Raw genomic sequence first — 20,054 nt, forward strand, 5'->3', positions numbered from 1 at the left:
AACTAAATCATCCCAGCCAGGGCTTGGTCAAGCCTGACCTTGAAAACCTCTGTGGACGTTGCCTAGGGGATTTGGGCTACTGGGACCCCTCCCCATCTGGATCTGCTGGCCCAGGCAGCACTTTCTTTGCTGCTGGAAGTGGCTAGATTGGGATGCTGCCGACTGCAGTTTGTGCCTCGAGCCATCGCCCACAACCCCCTGGCAGGCCAGCCTGATTGAGGGTCTCTGAGGGGTGGGGGCATGGAATCCCTCCTCTCCCAGAAGAGTGAGCGAGCCATGGAGAGCCCTGGTGCAGCTGGGCAGCCCTTCGCGGTTGGCTTGGGCGCTCATGACACCTGCGTGTCCTTCACTCTTTCTTTGCCAGCACGTGGGCGTGCAGCGTGGGGAGGGAAGCAGACGCACATAACTGTGAGATACCGTGGCAGAGTCACGGTGAGATACAGCGGGGAGAACAACCTGAGAATTCCCAGTCCTGACAAAGGAACTGAATTCACCAAAGGGCGGAGTCTGCTGCCTCTAGGGGTGGGGGGCCATCTGTCCCAGTCTATGCCACCAATGCAAGCTGGTCTCGTGTACTTGTGGGATCCTAACCATGTCATGAGGGTGAATGGGCATGTTTTAAAGTGGACTGTCTTGGCAATATTTTAAAAAGGGCTAGGAGTGATTTATAAGGACTTGTTATTTTATTACAAATAAAGATCTCTTTGCCCCACGGTCTCTGTCAGATTGTCTGTGTGGAAGACCCCGGCACTCCCTTGCTCCGGCATGCTGTGTCTTGCCTCATCAAAGCAGCATCCCAGGCTCAGATATGGAACTGGTCCCAAATCTGAAACAATTACGCTCAGTGACCAAAGACAGGTGTGTTATAAAATGGGTGCACAGCTCCAATCCCTCCCCCAGCCCTGGCTGACTGCAGGGCATGTGGCGATGGACTCATGGTTCAACATGTCTCCTCTGTGCCTGATCCATGGAAGGGGGAGTCTGTTACAGCGCTCAGCGTGCCAGCCTGGCTCTTTAGCTCAATCCCTGGCAACTCATGCTCTAGGGGTCCTCTGTTCAATCCCTGGCATCAGCCAAAATGGCAGCCACCACAAAAGTGGCCCTGTCTTGTCTTCACGTGGGAAGCTGAAAGTAATGTGGCTGATGACGAAAGGGACACTTGTTTTGCTCCTAAGGGTTGCCCAGGGCAGAGCTATAGAGACTCCAGAATGGAGCAAGGCCATGGAACTGTCTGCGCTGAGACAGAAAACATGGAGAGACATGGGTATACAACCAAGTCCTTTCCTTTCACACCTCCGAGGGCATTTAACCTCACCCTGGGGAACGTTCCCTGCTTGGATCATCACAATGGAGCTTGTCTTGGCTGTTCTGCTCTTCCTCTGTTTGCTGAACTCTCCACTGGGGTCAGCTGGAAATGAGCCCATGGAGTGAGAGCGGAAGATCAGAGTTAGGACCTGCCCCAGGAACAGAGTGGAATGTTACTGACCTCCACGCGCACTGAACTCCCCAGAATCCAGCAGGCCCTGCCAGCTAATTCACCCTTCCGAAGACTTCCCATCCTTTAATGTCCACTCCCCCCGTACCTCCTCCGTAGCAGCGTGGATTTGCTTTCGTGCTGTGCCGTTGCAGCCTCGGAACCCTATGGTGTACTCCTGGGGCCACTGGCAGGCAGTGCCATGGCCTGCCAGAATGCCCTGGGAAGAGGGCGAGATGGCAGTCTCCACCAGCACTGGTGCCGACTTCTTCTCAACCCAGGGGGTGCTTGACCCCCTCCCCGCCCCAGGCCCTCCCTCCCACTCCATCCCTTCCCCCAAAGCCCCACCCTGCCTCTTCCCGCCCTTGCGCTACCCCTGCCCCCACTCCACCCCTTCCCCCAAGCTCCCAACCCTACCCCGACTCTTCCCGCCCCCTCCTCTGAGCGCACCCTGTTCCCGCTACTCCCCCTCCCTCCCAGTGCCTCTCACCCTCCACAGTATCAGCTGTTCCACAGTGTGCAGGAGGCACTGGGAGGGAGGGGGAGAAGTTGATCGGCAGGGCTGCTGGCAGGGAGGAGGCGCTGGCGGGAGGGCCTAGGGGGGAATTGGCACCTGCTAATTTTTTCTCGTGGGTGCTCCTACATTATAAAATAACAATCTCAGAGACCCAGTTACAGCGTGGTTGGGTCCTGCAGTGTAGATGGGCCCGAACCATACTATCAAATTGTGCTACTGCCTTGCTTTGTGCAACTGGAGTACGGTTCGAGGAGACAATTGTGTCCCATCTATTCTACAATATGCAACCAGGAAGCTGGGGGGGCAACTGGGTTGTAAATGGAGCCCCTAATAGGTTTCTTTTTACAGTGTAGCTGGGCCCTGACACGGTACCAGAGCCTCATTGGTCCCTGCCGGAAGAAAGAGCTCAGTGCTGTACAAAGTTCTACAAGCTGAGTGTACAGAGCCACATGAGGGCAGCTGTGCCCATCACCACTAATGTGCAGGCACAATGGAGTATGCCAAGTCATTAGGCAAGGGAAGGAGCTCCACAATAGACTTAGGGAGATGGAAGCTCCCACCTTCCCTGACATACCCTTCTTGGGGCTCATTACTGGAGTGCAGCTGTCACCTCAGCCAGGGAAAAAAAGTATCGGCTTTGTCAAACAATAAGGTCCTAATTGGGCTGGAGACCCGCCAAAGAGTAACAGTTAAAACACCCATGCAAGGGATTGTGGGTGGCGTTATGTAAATTTCATAGAGGCTGAAACAACTGTGCCACAGTGGTAGAGATGAGGCCCCTTAGAGGATGAGAGCGTCAGCGTTGCCTGCATGGACATGAATCACGGCCAGCCGCTGAGTTCAGACAACAGGACCCTGCTGTCTGTCAGGAGCCCAGCGCTCACTGCACTGAGTGCAATTCTAACCCAACTGCTATTTGCTGTCAGCAATGCATTTGTTGGCTAGCCATAGTTGCTGGGCTGCAGGCTGCTGCCTGGGTTCAACACCAGGGAGTTGCACGTAGTCTGGTAAGGTCTTTGATTGGGGGAGGTTCTGGGAACCTGCAGCTGCTGCAGCCGGGCTACAGTCAGGGAAGCACCTGTGGCAAGCATCAGAGTAAGTAAAAAGGATGCTGTGCTGCCAGCGTAGCTGATCCAGTCTCTGTTTGATGGCCACTCGCAGCATGAACCTGACTCATGAGTCCCTGAGGCTGCAACGCCTCTTGCTGTCAACAACTGTGCTCATGTCTTCCTCGGATTTCCATTCACCTTTCCTCCTCCCTTTTCTTTCAAAGCTTATGGTGCCCATAGCAATGGCCAGTCACGAGCTGTGGGTGAAATGAAGGGAGAAAGGAAAGGCCTGGGCTGCCCTCCCTCTGCCACTGTCTTAGGAGCCTTATAATGCCAGGCTTAATATTGAGTCTTGGCACATGGCCTGGAGGAAACAACCCTGCAGACTGACCTTCGCTTCCCAGGTGCATCCTCAGAAATTTGCTGATGTTCCCAGTCTGAATCAATGGAAATTGTGAGTGGCTTGGCAGCCCTGCTGATTCCTGTGCCCACCTCGGGCTGTGTTCTTGTCAGCTCTTGCAAGCTAAGTAAGGTGGCTGACTCAGTAATCCAAGAAGAGCAATGAGGTACAATGTTGGTGATTCAGCCGATGGCACTCTTTCCTCTGAATTAGTGATGAACCAATGCCCCGGTGTTGTCTTAGGAAATGCCCTGCTGCCGAAGGTGCTGTCCTTTCGCAGACACACAGAACCAATCTCTGACATAACAAATCCAATGGTAATTTTGGTAGGAGGAAGGGGTGTTAGTCCTGCCTGGGTTTTGCCATTCTGTTTGTCTAATTTCCTCTGCAGTTTCAATGAGATGCATAATTCTATTTCACTTACTGTCCAAACTTGTTGGCATAGTTTTACCAGGAGCTGTTAAACCACATCCATGTTCCACCCCAGTGATGGGTGCATTTCAGCAGTGGATGAAGTGATTCCCACATATATACTTTAGAAGGTGTGATGGGTAAAGTTTTTGAGATCCAAGCTACTCTAGAAATACAAGATACTATGTATTCTGATCAAACCACTGTGCATTTCCCTTCTCCAACTTTTCATGATCAGGGACACTTGCATGGGAACAAGAGCATTGTGTCTTAAATGTCTGATGGCTCCTGTTCATTCCTCGTGTGATTTCATGACCCTTGATGGCATCATGAATGTGAGTATTGTGATGTTCCCTAGGATTGTTGAGACTCCACTAGGGAATAAGCTGCAGTCACTTACAAATTCGGAAGGCACTAAGAACTGTTTTCCTGCACGTGTTGTAACTGTAAAGAACAAGGGGGAGAAATGCAGAAAATAGACTCCTCTGTAGATACAAAGCTTATCCTTGTTTTCTTTGGCTTGTCAGCTGTCATGCATGAATCCATGGATGCCCTGAATTTCAGGCTTCTACCCCACTTTTGTGCTTATCTTAAGAAACCTACACGAAGTGGATGCTGCTAAGAGCTCTTCCAAAACAGGTTTCAGAGTAGCAGCCATGTTAGTCTGTATCCGCAAAAAGAAAAGGAGTACTTGTGGCACCTTAGAGACTAACAAATAAATTTGTTAGTCTCTAAGGTGCCACAAGTACTCCTTTTCTTCTTCCAAATCAGTTTCCCTATATTGTCATTGTAGCACGCCTCACAGTCTCCATGTCGGTTTACAGCCGCTTTATAATGAAACTCCTGGGTTTTTACATGGGTGCTCTTTGGAGCAGGGGCTGCTCTTGCTTTGTGTCTATTCAGAGCCGGACACAATGTAGGTGCTGCTAGAACCAAGGAGAGGAAGGGTGGTGCCGTGATCAGAACAGGAAGCTTGTGGGTTAGGAGATGGGGATTCAATTCCCTGCTCAGTCACAGACCATCTGGGTGACTTAGTCTCTTTGTGCCTCAGCATTGCTGTGCCTCAGAGAGGTGTTGTAAGAATAAATCCATTATAGATTGGGTGGTGCCCAGACCTGATGACAATGGAGGCCATGTAAGCACCTTAGCCAGAACTAATAAATAATTAATAATACTTGGAACCAGGTAGCATCATATAAACACTAACTAATCCCAATTTCAACACAGTGTGGATTTATTATTCCCATTTCACAGGTGGGTAAAACAGAGGCAGAGAAGTTAAGTGACTGGCTACAGAGGGAGGGAAGGAGTGGGATTAGAATAGAGACATACCTGGCTCTCAGACCACTACCCCACCCTACCTCTTTAAAATAAAGGCTGTGGCTTGCTTCTCTGACGCGTGCCTGTAACTCTTTACTAATTCTTTGTTTCTTGTCTAGTTACAGGGCCGTGGATCTCTGAAGATCTGGCTGCTCCTGCTGGTGGAGGGAAATGTATAGGTGAGTGGTTCTTGTTTTAAAGGGACAGTGGTAGCTAAAGGAACAGGTGCCTGCTGTGTTCTTAATCATTAGACCGGAATGGCGTTCAACCCTGCCAAAGATGCTGTATAACCATCCACTCTACTTCTCTCAGGAAGTCCCCAGTTTAGTTCCCTCACTAAGGCAGGGTTATCTGCTACTTCTGCTTGGTTGCCTTATTAAAGGGAGTTGTTGTTGTTGTTGTTATTTATTTGTATTGCAGCAGCATCTAGGAACCCCAGTCATTGACTAGTACTAAGTGCTGTACTATTTTATTATAGTTAGTTAACATAGGAATATATATTATTTATTTGTTTTGTGGTCATAACTAGAAGCTTGGGCCTCCAGTGCTAGGTGCTATACATACATATACCAGAAAGATGGCCCCCACTCAGCCCAGCTTACAATCAAAGTTTAAGATGAAATAAATGGATGTGACAAACTGATGTGTGTGTGGGGATATCACCAAACAACAATTCTAAAGGATAGAACGCAAAGAACGCACAATAAGACAATTGTAGGTATAAAATGCACTTACAGGGTCACTCCATATAAAAGTGAGTTAAAACTCCATATCTGTGTATTAATATCTTTGACTCTAAAACCTGAGTTTTAAAAAAATCTAGGGATTTTCAACAGTGTTGATCAAACTCTGCTTCTGCTGCATCCCATGGTAAAGCTCTCATTGACTTCAGTGGCAGCAGAGTTAGGCCAGTGCTGTACGCTCTTGAAAATCCGGCCCCATTTCCTTTACCATTTATTTAGAACATGTTGGCAGTCCAACACAAAAGGCTCAGCCTGCTTCCCCAGCAAAAATGAATTCCACCTGTGATCACTCAGCTCAGAACCACTCCAAACCCTTGTCACTCAACACCCCCTTAATCAAAGGCCTGCAAAAAGAAATAAGCCTTTTGCCCTGCACTTGTGCCCTATTTGACCAACCAAGAAATCAGATTCCAGAGTCATGGATCTTCTGCTGTCTCTGTTCACTTTTTATGCCTCCTTGTTCAAGCTGAAGGAAACTAAGCTAGTTGGTTTCATGACCTGGTTCTAGTCAGTTTCACGTTCAGATTTTTACCCATGACCCCAGAGCTGCAGCAGCACAAGCGAACGAAATGCAAACCCTACTCACACCGACGTTTAATAAAAAACATTCAGACGTGGGGTCTAAGCAGTTTGAGTGTGTTCCACTAATGTGCTTTGGGGAGAATATTGGTGGCATTCTGTTTGTTTTTAATATGAAGAGCAAAATGAACTGATTCCAAATGGCACTAACAGGGAAACTAAGTAAGTGGCATGACAGAGATCATCCTGTGAACATTAACATCTTAAACATAATCGCAGGCTGGGTCTTTCCACCCTGACCCTAACATTACACATAAAGATCCTCCACATCCCATGATGAGACATGGGGTCTTTGCTACCAAGAAACAGAATTAATCAGAAACCTACAGGAAAAGTGGAGGAAGAGTGTGAAAACAGATGGAAATTTAATTTTTTAATGACAGCAGCAGATGGCAAAAGACACAAAAGTGTATTCACACCATGTCAGAGCCATTTATAGACTGCCTGGCACTGCCGTAATGCATTCCAATAGGGTTTAGATTATTGCTCTCCTGAGACATGCAGGCAATTGGCTTTCGAGTGAAATTGTATTATTTTTCTTGCTGCAAATTCTGAAAATAAAAGTTTCACTGTGATTACCGAGGTGCCCTTAAAGTCACTGATAGGTAAATGGTGGAGTAAATATATTGAATGAAATTGAGTGTGCACCTCCTCCCAATGCCTATGGAGAGAATATTCTGACCTCAGAGCTTCACTCTCTTCCCACAGTGGCTTTACACCATCAGAAGGCTATTGGCTTCAGTGGTATTACCCTTGATCTACAGCAGCCTAACTGGAGAATCAGGCCTGCGGTAACTGCAGTGAGAGATCTAAAGGCACAAAATGTGGGCCTTTTGAGATCTGACTCTTGATCTGCATTTTGCAAATTTGTCCTGACATTTAAAATAGGTTACATCAGGAATTGTCAACCTTTGTCACGCAGCCCACCAGGGTAAGGCCCCTGGTGGGCTGGGCCGGTTTGTTTACTTGACGTGTCTGCAGGTTTGGCCGATCACGGCTTCAACTAGCCGCGGTTTGCCGCTCCAGGCCAATGGGGGCTGAGGGAAGCGGTGCGGGCCGAGGGATATGCTGGCTGCCGCTTCCCCCAGCCCCCATTGGCCTGGAGCGACAAACTGCTGCCAGTGGGAGCCGCGATCAGCCGAACCTACAGATGCAGCAAGTAAACAAAGCGGCCCGGCCCGCTGGGCTTACCCTGGTGGGCTGTGTGACAAAGGTTGCCGATCCCTGGGCTACATTAATCCACCCAGATTTGGACACCCCTGAACATTGAGGTGTTTGAAAGCCAAAGTGGGATTTTGGAGCTTAAGTCCATCTCTTGTGTTTAAATCAAGACAGAGCTGAGTTATGGAGTTTGGATCTGGAAATGCACTGGAATCTGAGCTTCTCCTAAGTCTGGATTGCAGAACATTTCAAATGTAAAGCTGGGCTTCTTGCCCTCTCACAGCCCATTTCCTTGTCCTGTTTCATCCTGCTATTGTGATCAGCACAGGCCTGTATGCCTTTCCCATGGATCGAGCAGCAGAAGCTGCTGTGACTGTCAGAGGTAAGGGACCTTCAGAACAAAGAGCTTCACTGAGGACATCTCTGTGTTTGGGATCTTTGCCCCTGTGTAGCTATCCCAATGTAGCTCCACAAGTGCAACCTCTCAGGGTAGACACGCTGCACTTGTTTAAATCAGGGCTTGCACTGGTGCAGCCTCCCCTGATTAGAAGCTGGAAGCACTTTGAGTCCCACATATGCCATATTTTGAGAGTTCTCTGCATCAGAGTGAATTTAGAGCTAGCAGAACCCAGGGCAGTGCTTACCTAACACAATCTCTTTGTCAGTTACTCTTTTCACTGTTTCAGGTTTGCTCCAGTATTAGAGTTGTTCTTTAAACCTGTGAAGATCAGAGCTGTGAGAAATCTGGTGATTACCATTGCTAAGGGTTGCATCATGAGTCTTCTGTGTTTTGATTTCCGGGGGCTGGGGTTTGCACCTGAGTTTTACTTTGAATGCAGGGGTTCCAACAAACTCAAAATGTCAAAAGCAAACTCAGGCAACATCATTGAGTTTTGCCTGGTTTGGGGCTGAAATCATGGCTCTTGCACTAGAAATACATAGAGAGATGGAGAAAAGCCAATGACAACCATTTCCAAAACCAAACTTGCATCTGGTTTTGGTGTTGCCAGCCAGCGCTCATATCTGGTGTTTTTCTTAAAGTCTCAGCTCCTGGAGACTGGTGGTTCCATCTTCTATGAGAATCACTATGAAAGAACTCCCTTTAAAACAAGAAGTAAGTTTCTAATCCTGATTGTTGTGGAGGAGAGCTGAAAAATGTGATGTCTAACGGCTCAGAAACCAGGAAGTTGATAAAAAGGACTGCACATGTGTTAGTGTTAAAAATCTCATGATTTTTAAACCAATCGCATGTTTTGGGGCCTGATTCATTTTTTTTTAAAATGCTTGGGGTTAGTGATATTGCTGACTCCAAGTGCAATTGGCACTATTTGGTCCCTCCTTGTTGGCAGGCACAGCAAGGAAGCCAAGGGTGATCGAGTGATGGAGACTGAGCTGCTTTCTCACCCCCAACAGATGGTTCCCCCAGTCAGAGATGAGACACCTCGCCAGGGGCAGCTTGCCCTGCCAGTGCCACTCCCAATGCTGTCCCTCTTCCACTGATAAACAGAGGCCCGAGGAGCTGCCCGTCTGGCACTTTTCATACACACAAAACTCACTTAATTAAAAAAAAAGCCCTTAGGGCATCATAAAATATCAATCAATAAAAATCAATCAATAGGAACCATTGGCAGCTGCTGCGAGTAAGATGGCGCTTCGATTTATTTTTTATGGGAAGGGGGTGAGAGCAGAGTGAAGGAAAATCAGACCCAGACATAACAAGGCCTTTGAGTGACAGCCACAAAATGGGATTATTATCATTCTGCAACTGTGGTGCTATCATTTTTCATTTTTATTCATGCAATGTAGAGTGGTTTGGCTTTCAATGCTACAGATCCTGGTTTGGGTGAGGGAGAGAATAACGGAGTGGTTGATGAGGGGTAAGAAGAGGAAAAGTGGCTCCCTGGGAAAGACTTTTTGTGGGGAAACACAGTATACCTGACACTGGGTCCTTTTTATTCTTCCCATTGCATCAAGGTTGCTGCTGTTGCTGGGACACCACGGAGGCAAGACAGAGAAATAGGTGGTGTTTTGAACAGGATTGCAAGAACACACCATTAAATAGATCTGTCACTGCTAATATTGTTTGAAGGCTTTCTGTTTCCATGACAACCTGACAACCTAACAGCCTGGCTGACAGTGCTCTAAATCACTCTGGGATAAAAGCCTTTTATTTTTTTCTTTCCCCTGCATAACTTTGGACATTAACATCTTCAATGTGTCTTGACAGTTTTATTTGTTGTTTTTTTCTTAGAATCATAGGGTTAGAAGGCACCACAAGGACCATATAGTCTAACCCCCTGCCAAGACGTAGGATTTGTTGTGTCTAAACCATCCAAGACAGATGGCTATCCAGCCTCCTTTTGAAAACCTCCAGTGAAGAAGCTTCTACAACCTCCCTAGACAGTCTGTTCCATTGTCCTACTGTTCTTACAGCTAGAAAGTTTTTCCTGAGATTTAATCTAAATCTGCTAAACTGTAGTTTGAACCCATTGCCTCTTGTCCTGTCCTCTTTGGCAAAAGAGAACAACTTTTCTTCATCTTTTTTTATAGCAGCCTTTCAAGTATCTGAAGACCACTGTCATATCCCCACTTAATCTCCTCTTTTCCAAACTAAACGTACCCAGTTCCTTCAGTTTTTGCTCATATGGCTTGCATTCCATCCCTTTGATCATCTTTGTCGCTTGCCTCTGAATCCTTTCCAGTTTCTCTACATCCTTTCTGTACACTGGAGACCAAAACTGGATACAGTACTTCATCTAAGGCCTAACCAGTTCCGAGTAGAGTGGTACTATCACCTCCCATGACTTTCATGCTATGCCTCTATTAACACTATCTAAAACTGCATTTACTTTTTTGGCAACAGCATTGCATTGCTGACTCATGCTGAGGTTTTGATCCACCATAACTCAGATCCTTCTCAGCAGTGCTGCTGCCAAGCCAGTTTTCCCCCATTCTGTATTTGTTTTTTCTTCCCTAAGTGTAGCACCTTACATTTGTCTTTGTTTAATTTCATTTTGTTGTTTATATATATGTATATATAGCCCAGTTCTCCAGTTTATCAAGATCCCTCTGAATTTTAGCTCTATCCTGCCAAGTATTGGCAACCACTCCTAGGTTTGTGTCATCTGCAAACTTGGTCAGTATGCTCTCTATATCTACATCCAGGTCATTAATAAAGATGTTAAACACTGGACCCAGAACAGATCCCTGTCAAAAGGCACTTGAGACCTCCCTCCAATCTGACATCAGTCCATTAATAGTTACTTTTTGTTTGCAGTTGTTTAACCAATTGTGTATCCTCAGAATGCTGGGAATCATTAAGAAAGGGATAGATAATAAGACAGAAAATATCACATTGCCTCTATATAAATCCATGGTACACCCACATCTTGAATACTGCGTGCAGATGTGGTCGCCCCATCTCAAAAACGATATATTGGAATTTGAAAAGGTTCAGACAAGGACAATAAAAATGATTTGGGTTATGGAACAGCTTCTGTATGAGATGCGATTAATAAGACTGGGACTTTTCAGCTTGGAAAAGAGACGACTAAGGGGGGATATGATTGAGGCCTATAAAATCATGACTGGTGTGGAGAAAGTGTTATTTACTCCTTCTCATAACACAAGAACTATGGATCACCAAATGAAATGAATAGGCAGCAGGTTGAAAACAAGCAAAAGGAAATATTTTTTCACACAACGCACAGTCAAACTGTGGAACTCCTTGCCAGAGGATGTTGTGAAGGCCAAGACTATAACAGGGTTCAAAAAAGAACTAGATAAGTTCATGGAGGATAGGTCCATCAATGGCTATTAGCCAGGATGTTCTTATGTTCTCTTCATAGTAGTTCTGTCAAGCCCACATTTCTCCAGCTTACTTACCACAGTGTCAGGTCAAAAGCCTTGCTGAAGTCCCGGTATATTATGTCCACTGCATTCCTCCTATCCACCAAATCAGTCACACTGTCAAAGAAGGAAATCAAGCTGGTTTGGAATGATTTGTTCTTGGTAAATCCATGCTGTTTGCTAGTGATTACCCCTTCATCCTCCATTCTTAAACACATCCTGATTGCTGTATGTTTGGAGATGGTTTTTCTTTTTAATTAACAAGTGATGGGGAGAAGGATCAAGATCAGAGGTGAGGAATAGTTGAAAAATCCCTCCTTAAAATACTTCTCTACTGTGATGCTTACAACATACCCAACAATGATTGTGGGCAGGCAGGCAGCTGGTTTGCTTGGACTGCTGTTTTTCATGCTGATTAATGCCATCTCTTTATTTCCTTGGGCTCAGCCCGGTTGTCTATTGTTGGCTGTGATCTTACACTAGAGCATAAGCTCTTCAGGGCTGGGACTATCTGTTATACATTTGTACAGTGCCTAGTACAATAGGGCCTTCGCCTCTAGGTGCTATCTTATTAATATTAATAAATCAAGATCCCTTCTCTGTCTAAGACACACCACTGTCACAGATAGCGATGGGAAAACAAAGCATCAATTCCATAAACCTGCAGTTAAAGAAATACAGAGCAAAGAGTCAAATGCCTAAACCAAACTGGCGAAACAGACTGCAGGCTGTGAATTGCTCAGACATTATGGTAATGGGGATTGGGGACCATATAAGATCTGTAGAGAGGTGAAAGGCAGCAGAGGATCTGGAACTTAGATCCTCCCACTCTCACTGCTTTTGGCATCTACAGCAAAGTCAGGTGTTTACCTGCAGCGTATCTGTACTTGTGCAAACCTTTAGCAGAGCTGGGAGCTGTGCGGCAGAGGTGTAAACTGTGCCCCATGCCTAAAACCCCAGGGTAGGCCAGGGCTGAGACTCAGGCTCTTGGCTCTCAGCCCGCTCAGGGTCGGTGCCAGGTGTGCCAAGGCCCAGTGGAGCACAACTGCACGGGTGATGCCGATTAGGAGGAAGGGGAGCAGAGCACAGGCTGCAAAGGAGAGAGATGGTTCTGGAGTCCTGCAGCCCGCTGGAAACACGGGGCAAGCGGCCCAGGACGGGAGACTGGCCCCTAACCTAAAACATCTGGAGTGGGGGCTGGAGAGGGCAGAACAGGAGGCAATGGGACTGGGGGGAGCTCCATCTCCTTGGGGCCGGGACTCCGGGTCCGGAGGGGAATCCCCCGCGGGAACGCGCAGTGCGGGGTCTATGACACACGGTAGGGCGGGCTCAGCCAGGCTCGAAGACGGCAGCGGGCCTGAGTCACTGCCTCACCCTCTGGGAATGGGGCCTGCACGGGCCGGCGGCATCCCGCGGGGACCACCCTCCCTCAGGGGACCGTCCTCCCGCCCAGCTTGAGGACCTGGGCTCAAGAGCGTTCTGATTGGCTGGAACTCATTCTAGCCGCTCAGCCAATCGCGTACCACGATGTATGTGACTAAGCCAATCAGAGAGAGACTATAAATCTTCATAAGCCAATCAGAGCCTCTTTACGTGCGAGCCCCGCGTTTAACCCGAGATCGGGAAACCAAAGCTAGCTTCTCGCGCCGCTCAGAAACAGGCAGCGTCAGGCGAGAGGGCGTCGGGGGGCGGGGTCTGTCTCCCTCCCAGCCAATGGCAAAGGGTGTGGACGGGCGCGCGCGTGCCGCGAGATCCAGTTCCGGCGGGCGGGCTGGCGGCGGCGGCGGCCCCTCAGGGCCATGGATCCCGCCGAGGCCGAGTTCCTGGCCGAGAAGGAGCTGGTGACCGTCATCCCCAACTTCAGCCTGGACCGCATCTACCTCATCGGGGTGCGGGGCCGTAGGGCCCGGGGCCTGGGCTCGGGGGTTAAGGGGCCGGACCGGCGCGTGTTTGGGGGGAGGGGGGGTAAATAGGGGCTGGGCTCGGGGGCAGGGCCGTGCGGGCGGGGGCGCAGGCAAGCGGGCCGGGGTGGGGGCTGGGCTCTCGGGTGTCACGGGGCCGGGGCCCTGACGGAGGCGGCTGGGAGGTCAGGGCCCAGTTCGGGGAACAGCACTGGGGGGCGCCCGCAGTGGGCTTACGTAGGGAAGCAGGGTGGGGAGATGGGGTGGCCCGGGGCTCGGCTGCGGGGAGGGGATGGCGGGGAGATGGCCCTGGCCCGCGGGCCGGGGCCGGAGAGCCATTTGGGGCTGACCCGCTCCGCAGTGGGGCTACTGGCATCCTGATAGGCGGCAATGGTATCTCTATAGCCTGCCGCCCATCACCATGGGGTCTGGGCGCCTGCCAGTAAAATCCATAGCGATACCAAAGCCAATAATGGAGTAACAGCAAAGTGCCCAGTCGTGAACGTTACGTTACCCTCCTGGCTCTTCCTAACCTCTGCATTCCCTTTGGCTAACTGCCTGTGAGCCCAGATCCCTCCTGCAGCGCCAGTGGGTAGAAGACTCACCTGCACTTACTGCCCTACACTAGTTGTTCTACTGTTAAAACATCTCCCATGGCCCACCCACAGCCAAAGGGGCTACCTTTCAGAGATGGGAGAAGTAATTTTCATATATAGCTTATGAAACCCTTTAGGATAGAAAGTGTCATCAAAATGTAAGTAGTTACTGCTAAGGGGAGAGAGGAGAACTGTGCTGGGATCTGGGACCAAAAGGAGGGGTGATTTCAGTTGGCATGGGGTGGCTTCCCTAAATCTACAGGAAACTGTTGATCCTTCAGCAGTGTGAGGCTGATGAAGGAAAACTAGATTTTCAAAGAGGTCACAATTTTCCCTGCTCTGTTATTTCTCCTTTCCTTATTTTCATACTGAATTTCATTTTCCAGGGGGATTTGGGTCCCTTTAATCCTGGCTTGCCTGTGGAAGTGCCTCTTTGGCTAGCTGTTAACCTAAAACAGAGACAGAAGTGTCGGCTAATACCTCCTGAATGGATGGATGCTGGTAAGGAGAACAGTAGCCTACAGATCTGGCATGGACTTAGCCAGGCTGCAGGGCTAGTGGGGAGTCCTGAAATACAGGAATTGGACCTTTGCACTTTTCCCAAGGGAAAGTTGCAAGGACAAATGGAGTTATGGGAAGAATCGTTGCTGAGATTTTCGAGACCTAGCATGGTTTTAGACCAACAAGGTGGGTGATGTCTTTTGTTGGATTGATTTCTGTTGGTCCAAGAGACAAATTTTCGAGCTTACACGGAGCTGTTCTTCAGGTCTTGTCTCTTTCACCAACAGAAGTTGGTTCAGTAAGAAATATTACCTCACCCACCTGTCTCTCTAATATCCTGGGACCAACATGGCTATGACAACACTGCAAACTAGTGTGATTTTTAGCATATCCTTGTTTTAATTTTTAATCTGTGTAGTTAGAATATATTCTTATTCTGATACATAAAATTGGTTTCAAATACTGCGTCCCCGTTCTACCACTGGTTTCAGTGTGATCTTCAGCTGGCCACTTCACTGTTCTTGGCTTTATTTGGCCACCTGTAAAATGAGAATCATACTTGTCTACCTCAGTGGGGAGATTTGTTTGTAATAAAAATGCAGAGTATTGTTATAATCAAGGCAGGGTCTGCTGCCTTTTAGCACCTCTTTTTTCTAGCCTCATCTCTATGGAAGAGGGTGTCTTTGGAGAGCATAAAGAAGTTCTAATCTCCTCATTCTCCTTTGTCCTTTGAAGGCAGTTAGGCGCTGAAGAGATTTTACCCCAATGTGATGTATGTTCCTCCCATTAGAAATAAAAATCCTAGCCCCCTCCATTCTGCCATCTTGAGAGAAATGTATAGTTGAGGAGGGCAGGAAGCAGGTAATGATGGAATCTCAGGAAGAGTGAAGAGGCTTGTGTCTCTAAACATTCTCCCTTTTCCACATTTTCCTCATTCCAGAGAGTGCAAATCAGTGAGCCAAAATGTTACTTGGCAGAAAGGTTCCTTTTTTGGAGGAGCGCTCTCTCCAGTCATGTGACTCCTTCTCTCCTCATGTCCCAGGTGGTGAAGGTGATTCATCCTTCTAACCATGTTGGACTGAATGTTTCTCCTCAGCTCTTGTCACTGCAATCCTGGGTTGGTGGGTGTCCCTTTCTCCCATATGAGTTGAGGTCCACTTTCTCTTCTAGACATGAGATCAGATTAACTTTTGAGCATTAGACTTGTTTCTCCTGCAGCAGCTGGTGTCTCCACCTAAGTGCTGATTCCTCCTGATGTAAACACGAAACTGGCAGTTTATCCTGCAAAGTTGGTTAAGGGGTGCAGCTTCCATGGGAGGACTTGACACCAGCGCATTGAAGCATCTGGTAAAGAATAACTCTTCCAATTGTGTTTCAGAAAAGCTGGAGGAAATCCGGGATCAGGAACGCAAAGAGGACACTTTCACTCCAATGCCCAGTCCCTACTACATGGAACTAACTAAGCTGCTGTTAAACTAGTAAGTAGGTCTCTTACTGTAGTCAGTCAAAGGCACTTTCCTCCCTGCCCAATTGGGTTTGAGGTTGGTAAATATTCAGGAATGTGAGTCGTGACATAGGAAAGCTTTTAGGATTTGATTGGATTTAAATTTTGAGGCCTTTGGGAAAGTGTTAACAGGAGGCTTATTCCAAAGTACATCAAGATTTTGCTAGGGCACTTACCTAATGGTAGGCTTTGTATTTATTAACTTGGTTTCACTTGTTCTGTGGTGTGATAACTGGACTCCAGCGCTGCATACAGAAGTAACTAAGTGTAGTGGCCCTGGATGTATTTAGCATATTTTTTATCTTCATTTATACAGATTCACAGCTCTCAATCTACCTGAGAGGGCCAGCAGCTTAATCCTTCCAGACTTCTCTGCCTTCTGCTGCTGTTAGGCTACCCTTTAGGAGTTGGGAAATTCTTCCTTTCTCAGCCTGGAAAGCAGGGATTGGGGATGACCTGACTCTAAACTGTCATGTCTGCTAAGACATTTCATTACAATAAAATTAGCTTTCTGGCTGGTATTTCTTCTAAGCCAGTGGCTCTCAACCTTTCCAGACTATTGCACCGCTTTCAGGAGTCTGATTTGACTTGCATACCCAAAGTTTCACCTCACTTGAAAGCTATTTGGTTACAAAATCAGACATAAAAATACAAAAGTGCCACAGCACACCATTACAGAAAAATTGCTTACTTTCTCATTTTTACCGTTTAAAACAGTTGCAATACAAATATTGTATTTACATTTCAGTATATAGAGCAGTATAAACAAGTCATCTGTATGAAATTTTAGTTTATACTGACTTTGTTAGTGCTTTTTATGCTGTTGTAAAACTAGGCAAGTATCTAGATGAGTTGAAGTACCCCTTGGAAGACCTCTGCATACCCCCAGGGGTATGCGTACCCTTGGTCAAGAACTACTCTTCTAAGCACATACCCTTCTGACTTGAAAAGCCCTTGATTACAGAGGACTGGCCATTTGAAGCCCAACTGTTTTTTTTTGTTTGTTTGTTTTTGACGCTTACAACCTCTTAGCACACAGACCCTTTTCTAACACTAGAATAAACCTAGAATAACCAGGACACTTCTGTCCAGGTGAATTGATCTGATCTCTTGAGGTCCTTGTGGAAGTGTTTAATTGCCTAACCATTAGGATGTTATGTGACACAACCTGTATGGTCCTTGTGATTGAACGGTAAGAGTACCGGGCTGAACTTGAGCTCTAATAACAGTTGAGCCATTGAGTTGCTGTTTTACTTGTGACTTTGGCCAGGTTATTGGACTTCCTGGTATTCCAAACCATCTGAGCAATTAAAGACCAGAAGGATTGTATTGAAAACTGAGCTTTCCTGGGTAAATAAAGTATCCAGAAAACCCCAGCTGCAGAAGCAGCAGCACTTTGGATTTCAGTGTTCCCTCTTTGTATAAAGCAAACTACTCTGTTCATGCTTCGAGAAGCTGCCAGTGTTACTCATGCCAGAGACTTAATGTATTAGTCCCTTGCAGCCTGTTCTGACCGACCTTCCTCCTCCTCTTCTAGTGCCTCAGATAGCATCCCGAAAGCAGATGAAATCCGAACACTGGTTAAGGATACCTGGGATACACGGCTAGCTAAACTGCGGCTGTCTGCGGACAGCTTTGTCAGACAGCAGGAGGCCCATGCCAAGGTACAATAAGGGAAATCTGGGGTGGGCTGATAAGTCTGCTGGTTTTGGCCTGGGAATGTTCAAGATGCTGTGTGATTGTGGCTTGTGAATGATTAATATTGCTGGTGAAAGTTCCATAGTAGCTTTTTTTTGGTGATTTGGTTATTTGTCAGTTGAGAACTATAGCCATATGGGTTTTTTTACTCCACTGTATTATGTTGTTCCAAATGCTGCAATGCTTCTTTCAGCTCTAAGCATCTGCACTACAATGTTGCTCTCGATGATGTAAGTCACCCAGTACACCAACCTTATAACTTCACCTCCGCAAGAGGCATAGCTGCTTAGGTTGATGTAGTTAGGTCGACAGAGTGTCACTGTAGAAACTGCACTGTCTGTTCTGGCTGTCAGCCCCTGGTGTCTGACAGCTTGGAGCCCCAGCTGTCAGCCCCAGTGGCTGGGCTCCGGGCTTTCAGTGCTCCACTGTCATTTAAATTGGTGGCAGTGCTCCTGTTGAGGATATGCACTGCCAACAGGAGGAGGGTAGTGTGGACATGCATAATCGATTTTAATTACTGCAGTGGCTGTATGTTCACGTAACTTATGTCAACTTAATTTTGTAGTGTAGACTTGTCCATAGATTGACCTTCCTTTGCCATAGTGAGAGACTGTAGTGCTGCTTCCCCAAATACTGCTGTAATGTCACCCTCCTTGTCTTTTAGCTGGATAATCTGACCTTGATGGAGATCAACACCACTGGGACTTTTCTTACTCAAGCCTTAGATCACATGTACAAGCTACGCACAAACCTTCAGCCGGGTGAGAGTGCCCAGTCTCAGGATTTCTAAGATGCCTTCTGACAGTCTAAAACCCTCATGGGATGAGGCAATAATAGTAGGAGGACTCTGCCCTATGGACACTATTAATGAGTCCTAATGGAACTTGCCTTATGCTGTTTTTATGTCTTAAATGCCCTGTATAGATCTCTGCTAAAAACCATGCAAGTCTTATACATTTCCTGTCAATTGTGTCTAACTTGAGGCTCTGTGGTGTTTGCATGAAGGCTGGTTTCCCTCAGTTTGCATGCAGGCAATAGAAAGAAGGCAGCCTTGTGGCTGCATATTAATAAGTTGAGGACTGCTGATGGCACAGAGGGCATTCCCTGCTCAGCAGCTCTCGTGAACAGCTTCTGCTCTATAATGAGCATCTTTGGCAAAACAAATGATTCTACCTGGCAGAACTCTTCCAGTCCCATGTGCAGCTGTCTTTGCAAGATGAACTGGTTGCAGCAGTTAGATGCTGTGGGGAGGTTTTTCTTGTTATTGCCTTATTGGTGGGATTTTTTATATCTCTTAAATGATATGTAGCAGCAATAAATATGCTCTTAGTTTAGTGTTTGTTCTTCTCCTTCCTCTGGTTGTCTAAAGCCTGGCTGAGGAAGATCACAGAATAGGACTGTTTTAAACACCTGGATGCACAGCAGTCCTGTGGCTTCCCTGAGGTACAGAGTGATATATGGATTTTAACACAACTCTACTGCATGGTGAGGCTTGTTTCTTCAACTGGGCCATCACTTACAACATATATTCATCTCTGAGCACAGCTGATAGATGAGGTCACGTGGCTGGCTGGCCAAGGCCATTTAAGTGCACTGTTCTCTCTCTCTGCACTTGTAGCTTTGTATTTCTCCCTCAGTGGGAAGATACAGCTTTAAAGAGAACACGCACTACCTCATTTGGTTCAGATACTGCTTCTAGCAGGCCACTGAGATTCTTTGTGGATACAGCTGTGGCAGGTGGTAGCTTACCAGCAGCATTTCTCTCATTTATACTAAGAAAAAACAATCCCTTTGTTGGTTTTCCTGAATATAGTATTATCATAACAATAATCTCTGCAACAGAGAAAATATTAGGTGGCATTCATAGAGCCTGTTCCTGGACGCTGCAGGGATAGGTGATAGTTTGAAAGCAAAAGATTATGATGTAGCTTAGCTCCCAGTGCACTGAATCTAATCTTTAATCAATGCCAGTTGCTGTGCTAGGCTCTGTGTGGATAGCAGTAAAGGGGAGAACCTAGCCAATCTGCTGGCTGTTTGGAAACCTAAGAAGTGGGTTCAAAAACCAGTTGGAGGAGCGGAAGGTCTTCCAACTACCAGGAATATTTCCTATCACGGTGATGTATTGTTCATTTGATCTTTTGACTGAAGTTACTATTTGTTTAAAAAAAAAAAATCATGCATATAAAAGTGAACTGTCTGTCGGAGGAATAAGACTCCTTTTCCTTTAACATCCACTGGTACACTAATTGTGTGAAGATCTAGATGCTATTGTGTGAAAACACCTCCTCTTCTCTTGCCCTTTGCAGCTGACATTAGGGGCCTTGTCTATCTCAGAATCTATAAACTGGTCT

At 47.0% G+C, this 20,054-nt stretch overlaps 1 protein-coding gene and 1 long non-coding RNA gene across 2 annotated transcripts; both read left to right on the plus strand.

The window, feature by feature from the left end:
• Nucleotides 1-4,643: 4,643 nt before the first annotated feature.
• On the plus strand, nucleotides 4,644-11,144 carry LOC142068676 (uncharacterized). The gene is made up of 2 exons (XR_012664603.1): nucleotides 4,644-5,350; nucleotides 9,629-11,144. It is a non-coding gene; the product is annotated as an uncharacterized LOC142068676 (long non-coding RNA).
• Nucleotides 11,145-13,229: 2,085 nt separating this feature from the next.
• On the plus strand, nucleotides 13,230-19,037 carry GINS2 (GINS complex subunit 2). Its single transcript, XM_048870552.2, has 5 exons — nucleotides 13,230-13,392; nucleotides 14,387-14,501; nucleotides 15,880-15,979; nucleotides 17,543-17,669; nucleotides 18,368-19,037. Exons 1-5 carry the CDS (start codon nucleotides 13,303-13,305, stop codon nucleotides 18,491-18,493), a joined length of 558 nt encoding a protein of 185 aa, XP_048726509.2. The 5' UTR covers nucleotides 13,230-13,302; the 3' UTR covers nucleotides 18,494-19,037.
• Nucleotides 19,038-20,054: the final 1,017 nt, after the last annotated feature.

Source organism: Caretta caretta, chromosome 12, assembly GCF_965140235.1.
Source record: "Caretta caretta isolate rCarCar2 chromosome 12, rCarCar1.hap1, whole genome shotgun sequence".
Taxonomy (NCBI): domain Eukaryota; kingdom Metazoa; phylum Chordata; order Testudines; family Cheloniidae; genus Caretta; species Caretta caretta.